This window comes from Phyllostomus hastatus, unplaced genomic scaffold (assembly GCF_019186645.2).
Source record: "Phyllostomus hastatus isolate PE091 unplaced genomic scaffold, TTU_PhHast_1.1 phas_scaffold_39, whole genome shotgun sequence".
NCBI lineage: Eukaryota > Metazoa > Chordata > Mammalia > Chiroptera > Phyllostomidae > Phyllostomus > Phyllostomus hastatus.
The window spans coordinates 21480564-21503036 of NW_025334028.1; the positions used below are offsets into that span (position 1 = coordinate 21480564).

The window sequence follows — 22473 nt, forward strand, 5'->3', positions numbered from 1 at the left end:
GGAGTTCAGAAAATATTTATTGATTGACTTTTCTGAACACTTACTGTTGCCTAAAATTTTTTTATTAATAAAATAAAACTTGGAAGAAAAATGTTATTGAAATACTTTATTCTCGTTAAGTAAATTAGAAACATTATAAACTTTTGCCCACTGTATTTAGCTGATATTCATATACATGGCAGTAGCAGAAAGGGGCATTGAAAACATGCTGATAGTTAACAGTACTGAATCTATGGTTAAATATTTACCATAGATAATTCACAAACTTGATAAATCTGCAGATGTATTATGGAAAGTTAATTGCAAAGTGAATAGAAACAAACCAGTAATCTAAAGCAGCAATTTTCAACCTTTTTTATCTCCTGGCACACATAAACTGATTACTAATATTATGTGACACACCAAAAAATACATTTTTTGCCAGTCTGACAGAAAAATAGATTTAGTTTTCATTCGTTCACACTGGATGACTGTTGTGTTGACTGTTTTTTATTTGCCTGTCTAAGGGAAAAGAGGTCAGTGCCCTGACTAAACAGTCAGGTACTGCATGTTTTAAAATTTCTCATGGCATGTGGCACATTGGTTGGCAATCGTTGATCTAAAGCAGAGCATCAGAATAATTTAACACCCTGTTCAGGAATATGTTGGTGGTCGCCATTTTTATTGTATTAACAAGTAACCATTGTTAATCAATAAATACCTTTTCAAAAATTCTGTAACTGAGAATTGAATCTTTTTCTTAATATACCTACATTAGATTGAGACACAAAATACTGGGTGAAGTCTGTTATAACTCTAAAGCAAATTAATAATGACAATCATTAAAGCAATGACTAGTTACTTATTTTATATAAACTATGCCATAAGAGAGAAGACTAGGGGAAATAAACGTTCCATAAAGAAAGGAAAAATTAGTTTCCTTCTAAAATGAGTAACATAATCTATACAGTCAATGACTGGTTTCTTCATGTGACCTATATCATGTATATATCATACATGATTTTTACAAATAGAACTGATTTTTCTGTAATATCTTAATAACTCCCTGTTACTGAATTTCTCTTTGTGTGTATGTGTGGTTCCTGAAACCTCCAGGACATTCTCATGAATAGTCTCACATTTATTTGCTGTGTGGACTTAATGATAACTGAACTGTGGTTGAAAGGAAGCCATCTGTGCAATTTAGGAAATGCAGCTCATGGGATATGTTATTGGAGCATAACAATTGAATTTAAATAATAAGTCCAATACTTATATTCAGTTGTTGAAAATAGGCCTGTAAATTATTTTCTCTCCTCTAAAGATCACTTAATATGTAATTAATTTCATTTCAAACAATAGCCACAGTTTCACACTTCTAGTCATACAATTCATTTTCCTACTGAACTCAGTCCAGGCTTATTTGTTTTTTCTTCACTTAAAATAGGAGGAATAAAAAGTATATATAGGAATAATTATATAGAGAAATAGTTTTGATTAAAAATTAAAAAGTGCTTTGGCACTGAGTATATTCTTATGTTTTGGTATAACTTTATTATAGGTAAGAAAGAACATTTCCTAGATGTTAGATGTTTAGAATATAATTTGCTTTGCATGACTGGGGAACTGTTTCCAAAGGTTACATACTATGGGTGTAAGCTGATAAATAATTTCATGTATTTCCTAAATACTAAAAACATTTTACCTGACATTAAGGGAAAAAAACAAAGAATTGAAAGTTGAAAATTTTATCTTTGCAATTCATTGTCTTTTAAAAATTGTATTGATTTTCTAATACACTATTTTCAGTTCACTGTTTTTTGTTTATAAGGCATTGGAGATATACTTCTAAATTCACATCCTGAAAGCCCAGATTGTCAAATTAAAGTATAGTATTCTGATTGTGCAGCTCTAAAGTTTTTAGGCTTTAAAAAATAAAGCAAAATTCTTTATTTACTTACTGTTGTACTCTTTTTTGTAAAAAGTTTCTGAATTTTTATTGTTTGTCCAATTGAGCTTTCTAATGAATTTACTGAAGCAGGTTGCATTCATGAAATTCTGCTATAAATGTCATTTTCAATAAATTGTTTTACTAAAGGTCAGTGAAGTTAGTTGCTGTACCTTCTGCTACTTCTGCCTATTCATTTGACACATTAAACAAGGTTAGCTTTTCATTAGAATCCTCCTGAACAATTACTGTAATAATGCTGTTAATGGACAGGATAAGAACTTGGTTTGTAGTAGAGGTATGCACATTTTGGTTTAATTCCATATGGCAAATACACTAATATTTTTGGCCATTAAAAGAATCAAATTTTATTACAAAAATATGAAATGATTTGTTCTTTTTAACGACTTAAAATTTGGCATTATATTACAGAAATAATACTTTCTCAGATTATCAGCTTTTAAATGGTTCCTGATCATGACAGTGCATTCAGCATTGTTCCTGAGTATGATGGCGATTAGCATTGTGATACTAAATAGATACCAGTTTTAACGGTGGAAATGTAATAACAAAATATGTGTGGGGCTCCTCATTCTCTTAACATGTTTTTCTTTTTTTAATTTGCTTTATGTCTGAACTAGAGATGATTAATCATAGATGTTACTGAATATTATTTTCGAGATTTTCCTCATAGTGAATATTTGAGGTGGCAGTTGGTGTTTTGATTTTAATTCATCCTCACAAGATGTAGAGAATTCCCAAATTGGGCTTTTTCTTAAAAGATTAAAGGCCCAAATGGAATTAAGTAACTAAAAATTAAAAACAGTTCCTAACATTTATTTTATTTCATGTTGTAAGTTCTTTAGAGAATAATTTAATCTCAATTATTCTGCCCTCATTTAATTTTTACATTTGTATATTTTTGCCATCATAAGTGTACATTTACATTTCAATGGATAGGAATTCAACCTATGAAGTACACAGATTTTCTCTGTATATGGAATGCTTATTTAAAAATTAATATATGGATAGTAACATAAAAAATTGAAAGGCCAGGCCATGTTCTTATTATTGATGTTACTACACTGTTGAAATATGATGATATCAAAGCATATGAGTATTGACTAAAGCCAGAGACAAATCATGGATTTTGGCCAAATATCAATGTATCTTTAATTTAAATCACTTAAAATATTCATTTAGAGAGAAAGTCAGGGCAGAATAGTATCAATTATAAATTAACTTGTATAAAAATTAGTAATCTTGTTTTCTAACTACAAGTAAAATCCTGTTGATATCAAACTGCCTATATTTTATTTATGAAAAAGTTTTTAATTAAATACTGTTTGGAAAATGGGTATTGGCTAGAAATCAGAAATTTTTGGTTACATAGTTATGTCTTAGTAATACAGTTTGTGTGTTGTTAAATAACTTCTGTGTAATTTTAAAGTGTAAAACTTAATTAATGTTCCAAGGTAATATTTGCTTTTTAAAAAAAGCCAGTAAATCCTTTTTTAAAACAATTTTTATGTTTCTAAACACATTTGTAGATTACACATGTTGTAATGTAAATTAACCTGATTGTAGCTTAATTTGCTATACAAAAATTTAGGTTTACATTTACATTTACTGTAGATACCACTTTTCTCTGGGCAGTGCCACGTGAGAGTGGAGACTGAGTTTACGTACTTCTCCCAGTAAGAACTGCTTAAGCAACAGCTGGCACCGTTCCTCTTCTAAAACCAATGCACACAAATCTAGTATTAACCTAAAAAGACTAATTTCTTTGTGAGATGAAAGTACAGGGTTTTTTTTTTATCAGATAGATATATCTGTAGAAATGTCCTTTGTAGCAGTATTCATTATAACAAGAGTTGATCTATGGTAGATCATTTAACCTGGAGTGAGTCTAGAATAAAAATGGCCTACTAGCTTCAAACATAATCACTCTAAATGTCATTAGATTGAGAACAGTAAATGGGTATACCTCTTAAGAAAAATAAAACATTTTTTATTCCTCTTGTGATTTTTGCTTTCGGGTTTTTTCTTGTTGCTACTGTTTTGTGTTACACTCACTCATGTAATCTTGTTCTTTATCTCTAGAACTTTTATAAGAGGGAAATTTTCAGAACCAGAAAAAAGTTTATGAATTCTCTTTTCCATTTTCTGTTGTTAACTTTTAGAAAGCAAGAAATGTATAAGTGAATTATTTTTTAAACTTTCAGTATTCTCAATACTAATGAATCTTGATTCTATTTTATCTTTGAAATTTCTCTCTCATTAAAATGTATGCTTTGGGGCTTCAGTTACTGGGGTGATTTTGGTGCAAAACACCTAATGCATGTTCTGTGTAAACAGAGCTTCTAAATAATTGAAGTTCATTTTAATCACATAAATATTTTTAATTTTTATATGCTCAACACTAGTTTACAGTAATAGCTCTTCATATTCCTTATCAGTAAACAAAAAGATAGTAATAAGTAACTGAAAAGGCAGTCTTTATTTGAACCTGCACTTGTGTATGTATAAGTAAGTTTTTTAACCATGAAATCACCCTCTTAGTAGCTGTATTTATATCAGTTTACTTTTTAGTGTTATAATAGAGCTATAACTCTTTTAAACTCATAATTTATCTTTTCTTGGAAATAAAGTTTTGCTATTAAGGATAATTTTCTTCAGTCTTTATTATGCTCAAATGTTTTTTAGCCATTTTGTATTAGAACATCTTATCAAGATTTATATTTTCTTGTTTTTATTGTTTCAGCTGTATATAATTCACTTAATTGTAGGCAGGGTTTTTATGTAAGCCTGTAGTAAATAGGCTCTATACTATGAATAATATATATACTATATATGTACCTACTAATGTAGAGACTGTATTTTGAATCGTGTGTGTGTTATTTTAAGTTTTTTTATTCATTTAAGTTTTATTTGCCAATAGGTTTAATAGTCATAACTTTGTAAGGGTCCTTTCTTAGGGATGGGATAAACATGTGTTATAAACTTAAGAAATGTTTTCTTTTTAGTAATTGATTAACATCAGTTGAGTTACTGGAATTCTTGGCATACTTTTCTGGACCTATAATCTATACAATTGTTTTTAAACATTAAACTTAAAACTCAGGGGGAAAAAGGTTCTTCAACTTGAGATCTTCTCTCCAGATCTCCATTCTTTGGAGTGTCCATGAGTGTGACCTGAAGAACTTGGAACCATTGAAATTCAAATGTAGGTAGGTAAGTGTTCACACCAGCGCATGCATTGATTGCCTTATATCTCTTTTTACACGCATCTGTATTGCACCCCCTCAGTGCCTTTCTTCCCCTCCCTCCCCATAGATCATGTAGGGCCTGTGCCATCGTGATATTATGTAGTTGTGTGATTCTGTACTTTGGTCACTATGTGTCTGTGATATGTGTCACAAGCAATTTTAAAATGTCTTCAGATGTTTATAGGGCATTGTGCTGTCTAAAGACGGTCACACGTAACTTTTTGCTGTATATGGGCCTGGGTTGCATTTTTGTGAATTGTGTTTGTTGAGCTCTGAATAAACATTCCCCTGGAGTTGCTGATTCACTGAGGGATACAAAAAGTCTCAGTCATGCATTATTTTACTGACTCACTCACAGTTATGTAGAGAATGTGAACTATTTCTGGTTCTAAGAATTTCTTTCAGTTAGTTTTCACTTGAAAGTCATACTCCTGATACCATTCATGATAGCATGAGTGTCAGCTACAATCCTTTGAAGTCCTCTCTTTGGGCAATAAAAAAAGTGATTGAACTTAATCATTTGTTTGCAGTGATGAGAATTCATACTAATTTAATCCACAAAAACAGAACTCTTATTTAGCAACCCCCCTCCCCAAATATTTATTGATAGCATACTAAGTTGTAACTGAAATAAACAAACAGACTAACTCATGGAGTATTTTCCTAGACTTAAGTAGAGTTTCTACTCAAATAAGCAAAATGAGATGTTTAGGTACTTAATTAGTGTAATTTTGCTCAAAATATCTGAGCACCAAAATCTAGGATTCCTAGTATATTTTTTATTTTTATTTATTTTATTATCACATATGCCAAGCACATCATTGAATTTCAGAATCTCTTTTCCATGGTTTATTTTTTTCTGGTTTGTTTTTTGGTTAATCTCCTGTAAAAATTAGATAATTCTTTGGCAGTGGTTTTTAAACTTTTGGTTTCTGGACTCTTTCAGGCACTTAAAAATTACCGAAGACTTCAAAGAACTTTTGTTTTTATGTATATGTAATATCTATCACTTTTTTGTATTTATACATATATATGTAATATCTAGCAATATTTACTGTATTAAAAATTAAAATGGAGATGTTTTAAAATTACTTAGTATTGCATTTTAAAATAACAAAAACCCACTATATGTTACCATAAATAACATTTTTATAAAAAATAACTTTCCAAAATTAAAAAATAGTAAGAGTAACTTCTATTTTCCTATGAGTGATGGTGAAGAATGTAATGACTACTTGTACAGTTCGGTGCCACTGACTGTGTTCATACTAAAGCTCCAGCAGTTTTACTCACTGTTGTTTTCCACCATCATTGCAAATGTTAATACAGTGAAAAAAGCAAAAAAAATCTTGGTCATTTATTGAAAGTAGTTTTGACTTAGTGATCCTTTGAAATGGTTTTGGCGATTCCACTTTCAGAACCATGTTCTAGGAAGCCTGCCTATCTTGAAAGGAAAAGTTTTACCAACTCGTTTGAGTAAAGGGTTTTTTCCCCCTCTTCTGGGCCTCCATTATATAAGTCTCCTTCTTGCAATTGGTATAAACAGGCTTTAGAGTTATTTGAGTATAAATTTTATTTTAGTTAGCATTATAGAATTAAATATCAAAGGAAGCAGCCAAGTGCTCTAAAATGAGTCTGTCCACTGGATAACTATGTATTTTCTTCTTTATACTTATGTGTGCTTTGTGTGTTGTATGTTAGTATACAATTAATTTGGTTCCTGGGTAGCTTTAAAACATTTTCATAAAGCAACGTGATTTTCATGAATTATGGCAATTCATGCTATATGCCATCGTGCTAAGCTACTTTTTTTCCTGATCTGCCACAGTTTCAAATATTCTCCTTCAGTATGCCAAAGATTATATGAAATGCTGAAACATTTTTTAACTTGTTGTTCTTCTTTTCCTTGACACCAAAATTCATAATACTGTAACAACATTTAACTTTTTGCCCCTCTTTTGCCTGGAACCAAAATTCATAATATTATAAAAGTGGTCCGAGAAAGTGGTAGAATGTGCCAAGAATATGCCAAATTAGGAGAATAGGAAAAACATCATCTTCTAAGAGGCATTCTCCTGTTGAGTTTTCTCCTTTGTAAAATTTGTTACTCTCTTATGTCCCTGGACTGTTGGATTTTTATAGTTTGTACCAACAGTACTGAGGGGGTGTGTGATGCTTATATATATACACAGATACACAGTGGAGTTTGACTCACTCAATGCATGCGCTAGTGCTCACGCTTACATACCTGAAATTCAATGATTCAGCAGCTCTGTTGTATTTCAAGGGGTAGTCAAAATGAATAAATAAATAAATGAAAGTTTAGAATACTGATAAAGATCAAGGATCTGCAGAGGTGACTCAATAATAAGGAACTCTAGCTACTGGTAAGTAATCAAAATAATTTCTAACTTGGAAAGCTTCTTGGGCATAACCATTATAAATAATGTAACCATAATACAAATATTCTGCCAGTATAACGTACAGGTATCATACTATACCCTGTAACATAACTAATTTGCCTCTTAGACTTATAACGTGACTCATTCATTAATTGCTGCATTGTGTAGTTAGAAAAAATATCTAGCATCCAAAGAATAAAAATTCATTTAGTTGAATGTATTATTCTTTTATTTCTATCTCTATTTAGAACAGACTTCATACTTTCATTGAAAATTTTGAAATTGTTTTTAGACTGTTTGAATTCTAAATGTAAACTTCCCTTTTTCTCAGGCCTGTTTTCTGTTTTTGTTCTGGTAATATGCCCATTTCTATTGCAGATGGGCCCCCACAACTGCACCAAGCAATATTCCTAATTACCAATGCATCAGTTTTAAGGGAAATCAGCCTCTGTTGGCTATCTCTTCACACTTTACTCTAAAAGCAGGAAAAATTAACTATAAAGACCACCATAATTAGCTGGCATGTGATACAGCTCAACCCAGCCTTTATATTGTTTTTCTGATAAGCAGCCATCCACTTCCTTATCTATTGGTTAAAAACTATACAGAATGATAAAGAGATTAGTGGGCAAACTCTGTCAAGGGAAGCATGCTATGAGGAAAATTTGTTTTATAAGAAACGGATTTTTATCTTTAGATTACTAATAGGTAACTTCATAGAATTTGCAGAAAATTATTTGCTTGAAAATGGCATTAATTTTTAAAAGAAAAATTTTGAAAGCATTCCTGTATTGTGGATGAAACAGTTATTAACAGTAACTTTGTGTTTACATCTTGGCTTATTCCAAGAGGCAGTACTTTTGTTTTGCATTTTGGTTTATTTACTTTCAACTTCGTTACAGGTTTTTTTGTTCTTGTTAACGAGCCATTGTCAAAATCCAAGTCATATTAAGTACCTTAAAACTAATTAGTTTTTTTTTTTAGAAAAATGAAGACAAGCAGTGATGACAAAGTCATACTGATCTTATTCTCTTCACTTCCTAAGCCAAGTTTTCTTTTCTTTGCTAAGATGGTTGTTATCATTAAATAAAAATTTAAAAAGTTATTTAAGTAACCCTTTATTTCTTTGTTAAAACTACTTTTCTTGCTAGTGGTCATCAAGGAATGAATTCTCTGCTGGAATTAATCAAACAATTTCTGTAAATTACATACTTTCTATCATTTATTAAGGAATTCTAACTGTCTTCTCTCTAGATGTTTAATAAAATTTGCTTTTTTAAATGCTTTTCATGTGCTGGATGACTTCCTGTAATGCAAATGTTACTTTTTCTAACCTTTTCATTTAAAAACCAATGGTACTGTTTAATAATTTATACATCTTTAAAGCCTGCTCTGTAAAGGTATAAGACCCTGTCTTTAAAGTAAAAAACCTGATATTTGACATAATATTTGAATTATTTTTATTTATAAATTTCTTCTAATTGTTGAAAGGATTCAAGACTATTCAAGACTCAATTCTTCTGAAGTAGTGTCTTAAAATTTTTCAAGACTAATATATGAATGGGCATAATGTTGCTTTGCTGTAACTGAAATAATATTGAGTTTGCAATAGAGAGAGAGGTATTTTCCTTCTTACTAATATCTATTTGATACATAAGCACTATTTTTTGTTTTTGCAGATTCCCTTCAAGCTCAGCTTATCAATATGGGTGTTATTCCTACCTTAGTGAAATTACTCGGCATCCACTGCCAAAATGCAGCTCTTACAGAAATGTGTCTCATTGCATTTGGCAATTTAGCAGAACTTGGTAAGTCTTACACATGAACCACTGAAGTAATTAACTTATTAATGTATTTAAAATTCTTTAGATATTAACAACATAGAAGTCCATTTTGATTATATTAGTTTATTTTTGAAGCATTATAAATATTTGCTTCAATGTATAAAACTGTAGTTCTAGTTATAACTTATGAATGTATTATTTCAAATCGAGAGCTACAGCCATGACTGGTATGGCTGTTTGTTGGGCATCATCCTGCAAAACAAAGGGTTCTGGGTTTAATTCCATTCCTGGTCAGGGCACATGCCTGCTTTGTGAGTTCAGTCCGCAGTTGGGTTGCATACAAGAGGCAACCGATTGATGTTTCTCCCTCATATTGATGTTTCTCTCCCTCTCTTTCTCCCTCATTTCTCCTCACTCTAAAAATAAATAAATAAAATCTTTAAAAAAAATTGAGAGCTACTTTGCTTTGCTAATTATGTATTAAAGTTTCAGTTTTACATTTGTGTATTATTTAATGGACTTGAATGTCTGAAATGATCTCCCCTTGACTTTAGTACTTTGACATGGGGGTGGTCTTAAAATCAAGGAATTGTATTCCTAGGGCAAAAATAAAGGACTTCATAATTTATTACGTTGTCAGGTGAAAAGGAATCTAGCAGACTATGGTTCTTCCTCCTCTTTTTACAAAAATCCCTAAATGATAGGAGACTTTTTTTTAAGTCACCAGAAGATGTGTTTATTAATTTTAGGGAGCGAGAGGGGGGGAGAAACATGAATGTGAGAGAGAAACATTGACTGGTTGCCTCCCATACGCACAACCTTTTGGTGTATGGGAGCCACCCAGCCTTTTGGTGTATGGGAGCCACCCAGCCAGGGCATTAGGAGACTTCTTCATAAAAATATACTTGTAATAGCATTAGAAAGATTTATGAGAAATCCTTGAAATGCAAAAGGCAGGCAAAAACAGTTCAGTCATAACAGAGAAGAGGACTAATGAACCCAGCCACCCCCATCTCTTTTCTCTGTTTTACTTTTCTCTCTGTCATTTATAGTAAGTACCCTTTCTTCTCTCCTCCCAGGATTCTTGACAAAAAGTTAAAACTCCTTGTATGAATCTTCTGCACAATACCTATATTCATAACAAATTGTTTATTATGGGAACAGTCAAACCAAATGATGTTTTGTCAGAGTTAAATATAATAGCTACAACAAAAAATTAATCCATTATCCCCATTTTATAAATAAATAGAAACACCAGAACTCTTAAATTTGGATTTTCTAACTGAAAGAGCACGTCACACTACATATTAAAATCTTGATTTCAGTACTTTACTTTTGCATTGACTTCAACTTAAGAGAATAGAGATTATCACAGTTCATTTTTAAAAGTCATTCTTTTTCAGTGGATCACCTGTTGGCATCTGTGAATGTTTCTTCTCTCCTCTGCTTTCTTCTTTTTCCTACTCTCTTGGTATTTTCATCATTCAAGTAGACTAAGAATGAAAGAACATTTAATTACTGTTCACAAGTTATTCTTTTCCATTAAATGGAATATAAGAGATTATGTTCATTATAGTTTATAGAAATAAATTATGTTATAATCTCTGGTAATGTCATATCTTTGTAATGGAAATATAAACAATATTTAATATGAGTTATCTGTGTAAAGATACCAGAATTTGTTTGGGAGATTGCATAGACCACCTCAATTCAACCTCATCTCCCTGATCTATATTAAGAAATGAATATGTATCCAATATAGTTCAACCTAGTTTCATACTCTGTTCCCAGATATTACTGCCCTTAGCCCGTTTCGAGGAAAAAAAGGTGAAAGAGAAATACTCTTTCTTTTTAGAGTTTATATCATCATGAATATGTTACGCCCAAGTAATAGCTAAACATCAGCACCAACATAGAACATGTATGCCCCAAAATACTTCTTTTCTTTTCAGTAGGCTGTATTGCTCATGAGTTAACAAGTCACATAGCATTATTTTTATTGATAGAAGTCCTACCAAGTTCATATCACATTCCTGGTAGTATGAGTATAGAATTCTATGATGTTATCTTAGAACTAAAGTACGTAATTTTCTAGATTGGAAGGGTCTGTCAAATGTCTAACCTAATGTGTGAGAATAGACCCAGACCATGGCATATCAATGTGAAATTTTAGAATAATGGGAACAAAGAGAAAATCTCACAAGTGTTGCATACAAAAGATTGTGAATCAATACCCATCAAATGTCTTAAACAACACTGGCAGCCAGGAGAAAATGGAATTACAATAAAGACATTGTCAAACATGAATATCTCAGAAAATTGATATATTTAATACCTTCCCTTTGGAAACCACTGCAAAATGTATTACATCAGAACAAGAGATTTAAATTAAGAAGGCAGGCAACATAGGAATCTGGAAACAGGATATTCAACATGAAAACAGAAATTCCTGGTAGAATGGTGACATGAGAGCCCCAAATGGTCTATTTTCAAAAAGCAACAGTCCAGATTGGAGCACATCAGAAGCCTGCTGGAGTCAGGGTTGGGGGAATTCTTACAGGAGATGAAACTGATTGAATGCCTTAAGAGAATGAGCATAATAAGAGATGATTAGCTAACTGATAGGGAGTTTGGATGTTAATTAGTGGTAGGTACACAGAAAACTTAGTAAATGAGATAACAGTAAATCCAAGGAAAATGGAATAGTATATTAATAAAGCACTAATAATTGATATAACCAAAATTACAGTATCATTACATTGAGAATATAGAGGGATACGGTAGAGACAGAAAAAAGAAAACTAATGCTTCATCTTTTGTAGTAGAAAGTCAGTCAGAAAGTGGCAATACAAATGTTAGTTAAAGATTTGGGGGTAAATACCAGTGAATTAGCTAAAAGAGCCTTACATGCTTGTTTCTCAGGGAGGAGAAATGGGGAAGAAGGACTGCAGTCTGCTGGTAATGCAAGTATTAGGACTGACTACTAGTGAAACTCATGTATAATTTTTATAAAAATGAGCCCTTAGAAAATAAGGTTTCTGGCTAAAGGTTTCTTAAGGATATGTGGCATTTAATTAAAATAAAATGTCCAAATCATACTTCATTCTGCCTTTTCTCTGTATCCATCTGTAAGATGAATACAGATTTTGTTCTTTAACATCTGTATTAATCATAGTACATTGTTTCTTTGTGCTGGCAAATGGCCTGCATTACTTAGGAGCACATTTCTGTTTCTTCTTTCTCTTTTAAAGTTGAATTTGCAATATTTTTATTTGATTTTGACAGAACCTAGCTTCCATTAATTCTCCATTCAGTTACACATTCATGTAATCAGTAAATTTCTTCTGAACACCTGCTCTGCACTGGATACTATACTATGCACTGAGTTTGTTGTAGTTAAAATAATGTACACTGTCCCTGCCCTCAAGGAGCATACATATAGTTTAGTCAGTGAGATGAAATTTTTAAGTGAGTTTTAAATAAGCATATCCCTATAAATTATGGTAAACACTATTATAGAAATTAATGCAATGAGGTGAGGGACTAATTTAGATTAGAGGCATAGACTCGAAGTGGGAAAGACCATTTTCAGACAGTCAGGATTTCAAAATGTTTACCTCCTCTACTCAGTATATAGTAGCTTTCTCAGGAAGCTGCTGGAGGATGCCGTCACCAAATCAAAACAAGTGAAGGTGAAAGGACGTATATAACTGGGTAATACAGAAAGGAAAAGAAAGGATCCATCAAAATAATGAGTAAGAGAAAATTCCAGGATGTCAGCTGTACCTGCAAAAGGAGAGAGCAATCCATCTAGATTTTCTTCAGAATTCCTTGAGAGAACCATCTAGATAAATTAATAGGATATCTGATGCGGCAAAAGAAATTTGAGAAGAGAATTGGAGAAAAACGTTTGCATTTTGGAGACACATTAGTAGACCTTGGTAATGTGTCAAATGTGAGGTTGAATGAGAGCAGCCAAGCAGTGACTACCAGGTTTCTATTTACATGGATGGATAGAGTGTTCATTTACCAGTTAAGGAAGTCTGGAGGAAGAACAGAAAGCAAGGTAATATCAAAAGTCCAAGATGGAGGCATAGGTGGACACACTGTGCCTCCTCGCACAACCAAAAGAAGGACAACAACAAATTTCAAAACAAAAAACCACCAGAACTGACAGAAAATCAAACTTTTTAGAAGTCCGACAACCAAGGAGTTAAAGAAGAGACAAGGTGGAGACAGGCAGCCAGACAGAGAAGACTCATGGCAAGGCAGCAGCTGGCAGACAGGTCAGTCCCACATTCACATGCAGATAAACTGGGAGGAACAACTGGGGAGTGAGACAGACTGCAGGGAAATAAAGCCTCAAAGCCTCTGACTGTAAACACCTGTGGGGGTTGAGGAGGCAGCGAGAGAAACTCCCAGACTCACAGGAGAGTTCGTTTGAAAGACCCCCAGGGTCCTGGAAGTACACAAACCCACCCACCTGGGGATCAGCACCAGAAGGGCCCAATGCTTGTGGGTAGCCAGGAAAGTGAAAACTGGCAGAGAGCAGAGCAAATGGCATTGTTCCCTCTTGAACCCCTCCCTCACATATAGCATCACAACACAGCAATGTGGGTTGCCCCACCCTGGGGAGCACCTAAGGCTCCGCCCCTTACTATGTAACAGGTGCACCAAGGCAAACAAAAAAAAAATGTCCCAAAATGAAAGAATAGACCAAAGCTCCAGAAAAAAATACAACTAAGGGATGAAGAGGTAGCCAACCTATCAGATAAATAGTTCAAAACACTGGTAATCAGGATGCTCACAGAATTGGTTGAGTATAGTTACAAATTAGATGAAAAAATGAAGGCTATGCTAATTGAAATAAAGGAAAAGGTACAGGGAACCAACAGAGACAGGAAGGAAACCAGGACTCAAAGGTGTGGACTAGAAGGAAGAAAGAAACATTCAACCAGAACAGAATGAAGAAACAAGAATTCAAAAAAATGAGAGGCTTAGGAACCTCCAGGACATCTTTAAATATTCCACCATCCAAATCATAGGAGTGCCAGAAGGAGAAGAAGAAGAGCAAGAAATTGAAAACGTATTTGAAAAGATAATAAAGGAGAACTTCCCCAATCTGTCAAAGGCAATAGACTCCCAGGAGGCCCAGGAATCTCTGAGAGTCCCAAAGAAGTTGGACCCAAGGAGGAACACACCAAGGCACATCATAATTACATTAGCCAAGATTAAAATGAAGGAGAGAATCCTAGAAGCAGCAAGAGGAAAGGAGTTACCTACAAAGGAGTTCCCATAAGACTGTCAGCTGATTTCTTAAAAGAAATCTTTGCAGGCAAGAAGGGGCTGGAAAGAAGTATTCCAAGTCGTGAAAGGTAGGGACCTCCATCCAAGATTATCTAGCAAAGCTTTCATTTAGAATGGAAGGGCAGATAAAGTGTTTCCCAGATAAGGTCAAGTTAAAGGAGTTCATCATCACCCAGCCCTTATTATATGAAATGTTAAGGGGACTTATCTAAGAAAAAGAAGATCAAAACTATGAACAGTAAAATGACAACAAACTCGGTTATTAACAACAGAACCTAAAACAAAAACTAAGCAAACAACTAGAACAGGAACAGAACCACAGAAATGGAGATCACATGGAAGATCACACGTTATCAACAGGGGAGTGGAGGAGGGAGAGAGGGGGAAAAGGTACAGAGAATAAGTAGCATAAATGGTAGGTAGAAAACGGGGAGGTAAAGAACAGTATAGGAAATGTAGAAGCCAGTGAACTTATAAGTATGACCCATGGACATGAACTAAAGGGAGGGGAATGCATGTGGGAGGGGGTGTGCAGCATGGAGGGGAGTGAAGGTGGGGAAATGGGACAACTGTAATAGCGTAATCAATAAAATATATTTTTTAAAGTCCATTTATACATTCAGTTTGAATGCAAGAATATTTAAATGCAGATATCAAATGGCCTCTTAAGTAAGTAGCCTGGGGTCCAGAAGAGAGCTAGAGATATGATTGTGTAACTACTGTTCTGATACTGTGGAAGAGAATTAGATTGCCTAGGGTTAAAGACCAAAAAAGTAAGAAAGTAAACGATCAAGTCCCAGGGAACTGGAATTTGGAAAAGGAGGAACAAAGGAAACTATAGAGAGTAAATGTGGGCCAAAATTAGTTTTGAAATGGGTTTAGTAATGCATTTGAGTTAAGAAAATGGAGAAAGTGTATGTAAACAATCCTGTCAAGAAATTGGTTTCTGGCCCTGGCTAGTGTGGTTCAGTAGATTGAACACTGATCTGCAAATGAAAAGGTTGCCAGTTCAATTCCCAGTCAGGGCATATGCCTGGGTTGCAGGCCAGGTCCACAGTGGGGGCATGTGAGAGGCAACCACACATTGATGTTTTTCTCTCTCTCTTTCTCCCTGCCTTCCCCTGTCTAAAAATGAATAAATAAAATCTTTTTTTCTTTTAAAGAAACTTTTCTGAAGGTGAACAGAGATTGGATGGTATTTGAGGAAACGTGGAATAAAGGGAAGGTGTTTGTTTTTCACATTGCTTTTTCTGTGAGAAATATTAATGCATGTTTAAATGCTGATGGTGAGGCTCTAGGGTGAGGAGGAAAGGTTGGAGATACAAAAGAGGCAAGAAGGAATGAGACCCCAAGTACATGTGAAGAATTGGCCTTTAATATTAGGTGTGTCAGGATCAGTGCAAAAGCGCATCACTTTACTAATACAAAGATGAGATAAGTCATCTTTAATTCAACATGTAAAGTTCTGTCTATTCGGAGTAATTTTTCTTCTTTAACTAAAATCCTTGAAACTGAATTTAAAACTTAGTAATTTTATTGTTGCTGTGGTTACCTGTATGTAATGGTAATGAAAAATTTTACAGCCTTGAATATAAATGGGTTAGAACATTTTCTGTAAAGGCTTGGACATTTTTCCTTTACAAGGACATTAAAAAGTGGATTTGATTGTTCCTATATTTGAAGAGTGTTTATATTTATCAATAATGGTGTAAAACGATCAAGTATTCAAAGTAATAGGAAACAATCTCTGTGTTTAATTTTGTTTGCTTATCCTAAATTTTCCTTTTTTTTTCTTACAGAGTCCAGTAAAGAACAGTTTGCCAGTACAAACATTGCTGAAGAGTTGGTAAAGCTCTTTAAGAAACAAATAGAACATGATAAGAGGGAAATGATTTTCGAAGTTCTTGCTCCATTAGCAGAAAATGGTGAGAAAATAAATGCATCTCTTGATTTTTTTTTTATTGTGTAGGCCTTTTCCATTTTTTCTAATATTACTTAATTACCAGCTATTTAATTGTTCTATTAATGACACAAATTTTATTTTGGATATCTGTAACTTTAGCTACATTATCTACTTCATAACTACAAGGGAGAACCCAATAAAACCAGAATTTATTTATAAAATTGTGTAGTTATTCTTACATATTTAAACTTCAGTCCTTCAAAGTACTTGTACCCTTTGATGCAGTACACCTATCAAGACTTTTTTCCACTGCTCAAAACAATTTTTGAACTCATCAAAATGCCTTTTAGTGCTTCTGCTGTTTTTTTGTTTCACCTTTTCCACATCAACAAAATATTTCCTTTGAGGACTTTTTTCATTAGGGAAACAAAAAAGGTTGTTCAGGGTGAGATCTAGTGAATAGGGAGGATAGGGCATGGGGTCATACTGTTTCTGGTCAAAAACTGCTGAACACTTAGTGCAGTGTAGGCAAGCGTGCTCGTAAATCACCCATCATGAAATGGGCAAAGGCATTGAAAGAATCTTCAAAAAAAATTCACTGAAGCCGAACTCGGCCTCTCACAACAGCCCCAGCCAGTATACCGATACAGATGGGTTCCTGTACTACAAGGGTCCCACCCTCCAGAAGATAATTCTGGTTTCTATGGGGGGTTCCCCATCATATAATCATATATCTATATTGGCCAAGGCTACTATCCAAGTTTCTTTGACTTTAAAATCTTGGCAAAGATGGTTCTATAGTTTACACATTCTTATGCCAATGTGGAAAAAGGCAACTGAGTGGCTGAACTCCAGTTATGTACCCTTGCAGAGTGTACGGGATAAAAGTTGCAGTTCCAAGCCTGTCAACTGTGTGGACACTGGTAAACTACTCCTTTGCCTGGGGAATAAAAATGTTAAGGGACACACCCTAGGAATGAGAGTGAACCAGAGTAAATAAACCAACCTATATAAATAATTTTTCAAGTACGGTGTCTTAGCACATAATCAGAGAGGACCAGACACATGAGGAACAAGACATTGTAAGCAAGAACCAACACTAAGAACAGGCAACAGCAGCAAATCTGCAGATACTGAATTATTAGATATTGACTCAAAACAGTTATGCTTATTATGTTCAAAGAGTTAAAAGCAAGCTTGAAAAATTTAGAAGGAAAATGAAAACTATATATAAAAAGTGACTTGGCAGATCTGAAAAAGAAACTATTGGAAATTCCTGTATTGAAAAATACAACCCAAATTAGGAATCTAATGGATGAGTTTAATGACAGTTAAATTCATCCATTATGAGTTAAACATAATTGAATAAGAACCAGTGAACTAAAAGACTGAAAGAAAATATAGAAAGAAAAGAACCAATATACATAAAGTAGAGTAAGAGTTACAAAGGATAAAATGAACAGCTCTCATATACATTTTCTGGAGTCCCCAAAAGGGTGGGAGGGAGATGGATAACAGGATAAATTTAAAGAAATTTTGGTAGAGAATTTACTAGAAATTATGAAAGATATCAAAGATTCAAGAGCCAAATGAATGTAAAACAAAATAAAAAGAAATTTCCATCCAGATACATCATATTGAAATTGTAGAAAAACAATGACAAAAGTCCTAAAAAGCCAGCAAAAATTTTAGTTTATCTTAAAACTGGCAAGTGTTCAACCAACAGCTAACTTCTAAACAATGAAAGCCAGATGACAGTGAAAAAACATCTTTTATGCACTTAAAAAAAATAATGCCACTCTTGAATTCTAAGCCCAGTGAAACACCCTTCAAAACTGAAGGCAAAATAAAGTTATTTTCAGATGAAAAACTGAGAATATCACCTATACTCATGCAAATGGGAGGGTTGCTGGCTTGATTCCCAATCAGGGTACATTCCTGGGTTGCAGGTCAGGTCCCCATTGGGGGGTGTGCAAGAGGAAACAACACATTGATGTTTCTCTCCCTCTTTCTTCTTCCCTTCCTCTTTCTCTAAAAATTAATAAATAAAATCTTTTTTTAAAAAGTTAAGAGGAGAAATTATGCGATCTCAGATTCAGAAAAGCATTTAATACAATTAATTATGCATTCATGATTTTTTATTCTCAGATGAGGAAATGCTTACTGATTTTTAGAGAGAGGGGAAGGGATGAAGAAAGAGAGGGAAACATCAGTGTGCCCTTCACACACACCCCAACTGGTGACCTGACCCACGACATAGGCATGTGCTCTAACCAGGAATCAAACCCATGACATTTGGTTTTGCTGGATGATGCCCAACCAACTAGGCCACCCTGGCCAGGGCTGCATTCATGATTTTTAAAAACTCCTTGCAAATTAGCTCTGGAAGACAATGAAAAGGATATATACTAGAAGCCTACAGAAAACATAATGGTGAAACAAAAAGTATATCCTTTGAGATTGAGAATAAAAAGGATCATCCCTACTTCTGTTTATTATTGTAGGAACTATCTAGTGTAATAGAGTAAGAAAGAAAAAAGATTGGAAAGAATAAATAAAACAATATTTGTAAATTATATATGTCCAAAATCCAAAAGAATATATGGATCAATTTTTTAAAATTAATCAGAATTAGTTAGATTGCTAGCCAAAACACAAAAAAAATCAAAACAGTGTGTTATTATACACAAGCAAAAAAAAAAGTTTGAAAATGCATAGATTGGAAACTTCAATGCTGTAATGATGTTATACCTTCCCATCTTGATCTGTAGACTCAATGAAGTTCTAACCAAAGGACCAGGAATATATAAGAGGCTGTGAAAGATAGCAAGGTAGCAGAACTGTTTTACTGTATAACAATAATTAAACTTTCTTGTCTGATAAAACTATAGTAACTAAAAGACAGTGTGGCATTGGTATAAGAATGGACAAGAAGGCAAATAGGATAGCCCAGAAATAAATAGACACATCAATAGATGCTTATTGTATTAGAAGTTAACAAAGAAGTCACTGTAAAACAGTATAGAAAGGACAGTTTCAATAAACAGTACTGGGAATATGAAAACAATATAGTTGGAGATATATATATATATCCCCCTTCATACTATATTTTAAAAATTAATTTCAGGTAGATTATTGACCTAAATGTGAAAGTTAAAACTGGAAACCTTATCTTAAAATAAAGGTAGGAGGATATCATCGTGGCCTTGGAATATGGAAAATTTTCTTAGGTCACAAAAAGTTTTTAACATTAAACAAAAAGAGTGATTAATTTAGTTATTTTAGCAGTAAAACCTTCCATTTCTCAGGAAACCATTAAAAGCAGAAAGGAACACAGTGGGTGAGAGAAGATAGTTACAACACATACAACAGAGAGGTTTATATGTACAATATGCAAAAACTTCCACAAATCATTAGGAAAAATGTAGAAATCTCAGTGGGAAAAATGTGGAAAAGGCTTGACAAAAAATAAAATCCAAATGGCTAATAAAACACATAAAAATATGCTCAACTCATTAATAGTCAGGGAATGCAAAATAAAATATTACATACCCATTAGGAGGTCTGATAATAGTAAGTGTTGATGAAGGTGTGTAGCAGTGGAAACTCATCAAGTGCTGGCGGGTGTAAATTGGTGCACTTTAGAAAACAGTGTCTGCTGAGTTACAGCTGTGTGTTTCCTATGATCTAGCAATTCCACTCTTAGGAATATACCAGTACTCAGAAATATGTGCACCAGGAACCGTTACAGGAATGTTCACTGCAGCATTATTTATAAATGATTAAAAAATTGTCACAAGTCATATCCATTAAGAGTAGAATAAGTAAATCATGGTAATTTATATAATGGACAAATATATAATTAAGAAAAGAAATAAACATATTTAAAACCAATAGTGTAAATGAATCTTTTAAACATCTGAAAAGGAAAAACCAACACTAAAAAATATATATGGTAAGATTCCATTTATATAAAGTTCAAAACCAGGTAAAATTAAATTGTAGTTTTTAGAAGTGATTACTTGGTGAAACAATAAAGTATGGATGTTGCTACCATAAAAGTCAGGAGAGTGATTTGAGAGAGCTGGAAGGAGGGATTTGTTACAAGAAAAGGCAATGCCCAGAGGGACTTCCTGGGTTGTTGGCTGTGAGTTTTTTTTTTTAATTAGGTGGTAGTTACATAATTATTTGCTTATTAATAATTAAGTGCATGTTTTAGCAGCGTTATTTACAATAGCCAAATGCTGGAAACAGCCTAAGTGCCCATCAGTAAATGAGTGGATCAAAAAACTGTGGTATATTGCCCTGGCTGGTGTAGCTCAGTGGATTGAGCGTGGGCTGCGAACCAAAGTGCCGCAGGTTCAATTCCCAGTCAGGGTACATGCCTGGGTTGCAGGCCATGACCCCCAGCAACCACACATTGATGTTTCTCTCTCTCTCCTTAAAAAAAGAAGAAAAAAAAACTGTGGTATATTTACATAAATGGAATACTACTCAGCAGAAAGAAAGAAGGAACTCCTACTCTTCACAACAGCATGGGTGGAACTGGAGAGCATTATGCTAAGTGAAATAAGCCAGGCGGTGGAACACAAATACCACATGATCTCACCTACAAGTGGAACCTAATCAACAAAACAAACAAGCAAAATAGAACCAGAGACATGACAACAACAAACTGACAGGGACCAGAGGGGAGAGAGGAGAGGGTAATAGGACAAAGAAGGGCAAGGGTCAAGTCAAGGAACATGTATAAAGGACTAATGGACAAAGACAGTGGGGGGCGGAGTTGAATGTGGGAGGTGAGGGATGGGTAGGACAGGGGACAGTAATGTGGGAAAAATAAGTACAACTGTAATTGAACAATAAAAAATTTTTTTAAGAAAATTTTAAAAACTAAGTGCATATGTTATGCAATTTCTGCATTTGTGGGATTTTTTTACCTCTTACAAAACATTTTTAAGTACATACATATGACACATGTATATGTATGGTATATGCAAAAGGCAGTGATAAAGATAGATAGGAGGAATGATGATGATAGATGTGTGCTGGCTATCTGCTGTAGCAGAATTCTGTGTTAATCCTCCTAATTAAGGCTATTTAAATCTCCCACATATACCTATGTTTGATTACAATCAGACCGTGAGAGGAGAGATCTGAAACTTTAATCCTAACACATTTTTAGTTTTCTAAATGCCTTAGATCCTATTCTTAAGGGAGGCATTTGTTTTTTATCTTCTTTGGTAATTTGGTCTAATGAAATTTTTACTGTAACCTCCAGTCCATTTTTATGCCTGAGAGTTACCTGTAACCAGCCTTGCAATGTTTCAGAATACCAGTGTTTTTGTTTCTCCTCCACCTCCTGCACTTCTCTTTTATAACTGTGAGGTATATTGAATGATACCTCTGAAAACTTATTTCTGGACTATCTTTGGTTTTCCTTACATGCCAAAGAAAATGATTCCAACATTTCAATTAGGACTTTGTATAATTCAAGGTTTCTTAGTATTTTTTAGGCTTTTTATCATGACTTTCCATTCTAGTCACTGCACATTTCTATACCCTAGTATTCTGTAACCAAGGAAACGCCCTACTTTCAGCATGGCACAGTGCAAATGTACCTTTTAAAAAAATATTCCAGGTTGAATATTCTGTGTTTTAAGATAGTATTCTAAAGATCAGTGGCCTTTGTGGTTTTCTAAGTTTTTACACATTAAAACTGCCAGAAATAAAAAGTCTTAAGTATTTAAAAAAAGTCTATTCCTCTCAAATAACAACGCAAAACTACTATTGCTGTATGTAGATGTGTGCATATATAGCTTAGAGAAACCAATAAAACATAAAATCCAACTGAAAAATAAAACTTAAGTTTAAAAATTCT

The 22473-nt window shown here is 33.6% G+C and overlaps 1 protein-coding gene across 4 annotated transcripts in view; it reads left to right on the top strand.

Moving 5' to 3' along the window:
* The window catches only part of RAP1GDS1 (Rap1 GTPase-GDP dissociation stimulator 1), a 148263-nt gene that overhangs the window by 88095 nt on the left and 37695 nt on the right, over positions 1-22473 (top strand). For all 4 annotated transcript variants that reach the window (XM_045820371.1, XM_045820373.1, XM_045820375.1 and 1 more), the window contains 2 exons: positions 9278-9406; positions 16489-16614. In XM_045820371.1, coding sequence (XP_045676327.1) covers positions 9278-9406; positions 16489-16614 — 255 coding nt within the window. The remainder of the gene's footprint in view (positions 1-9277; positions 9407-16488; positions 16615-22473) is intronic.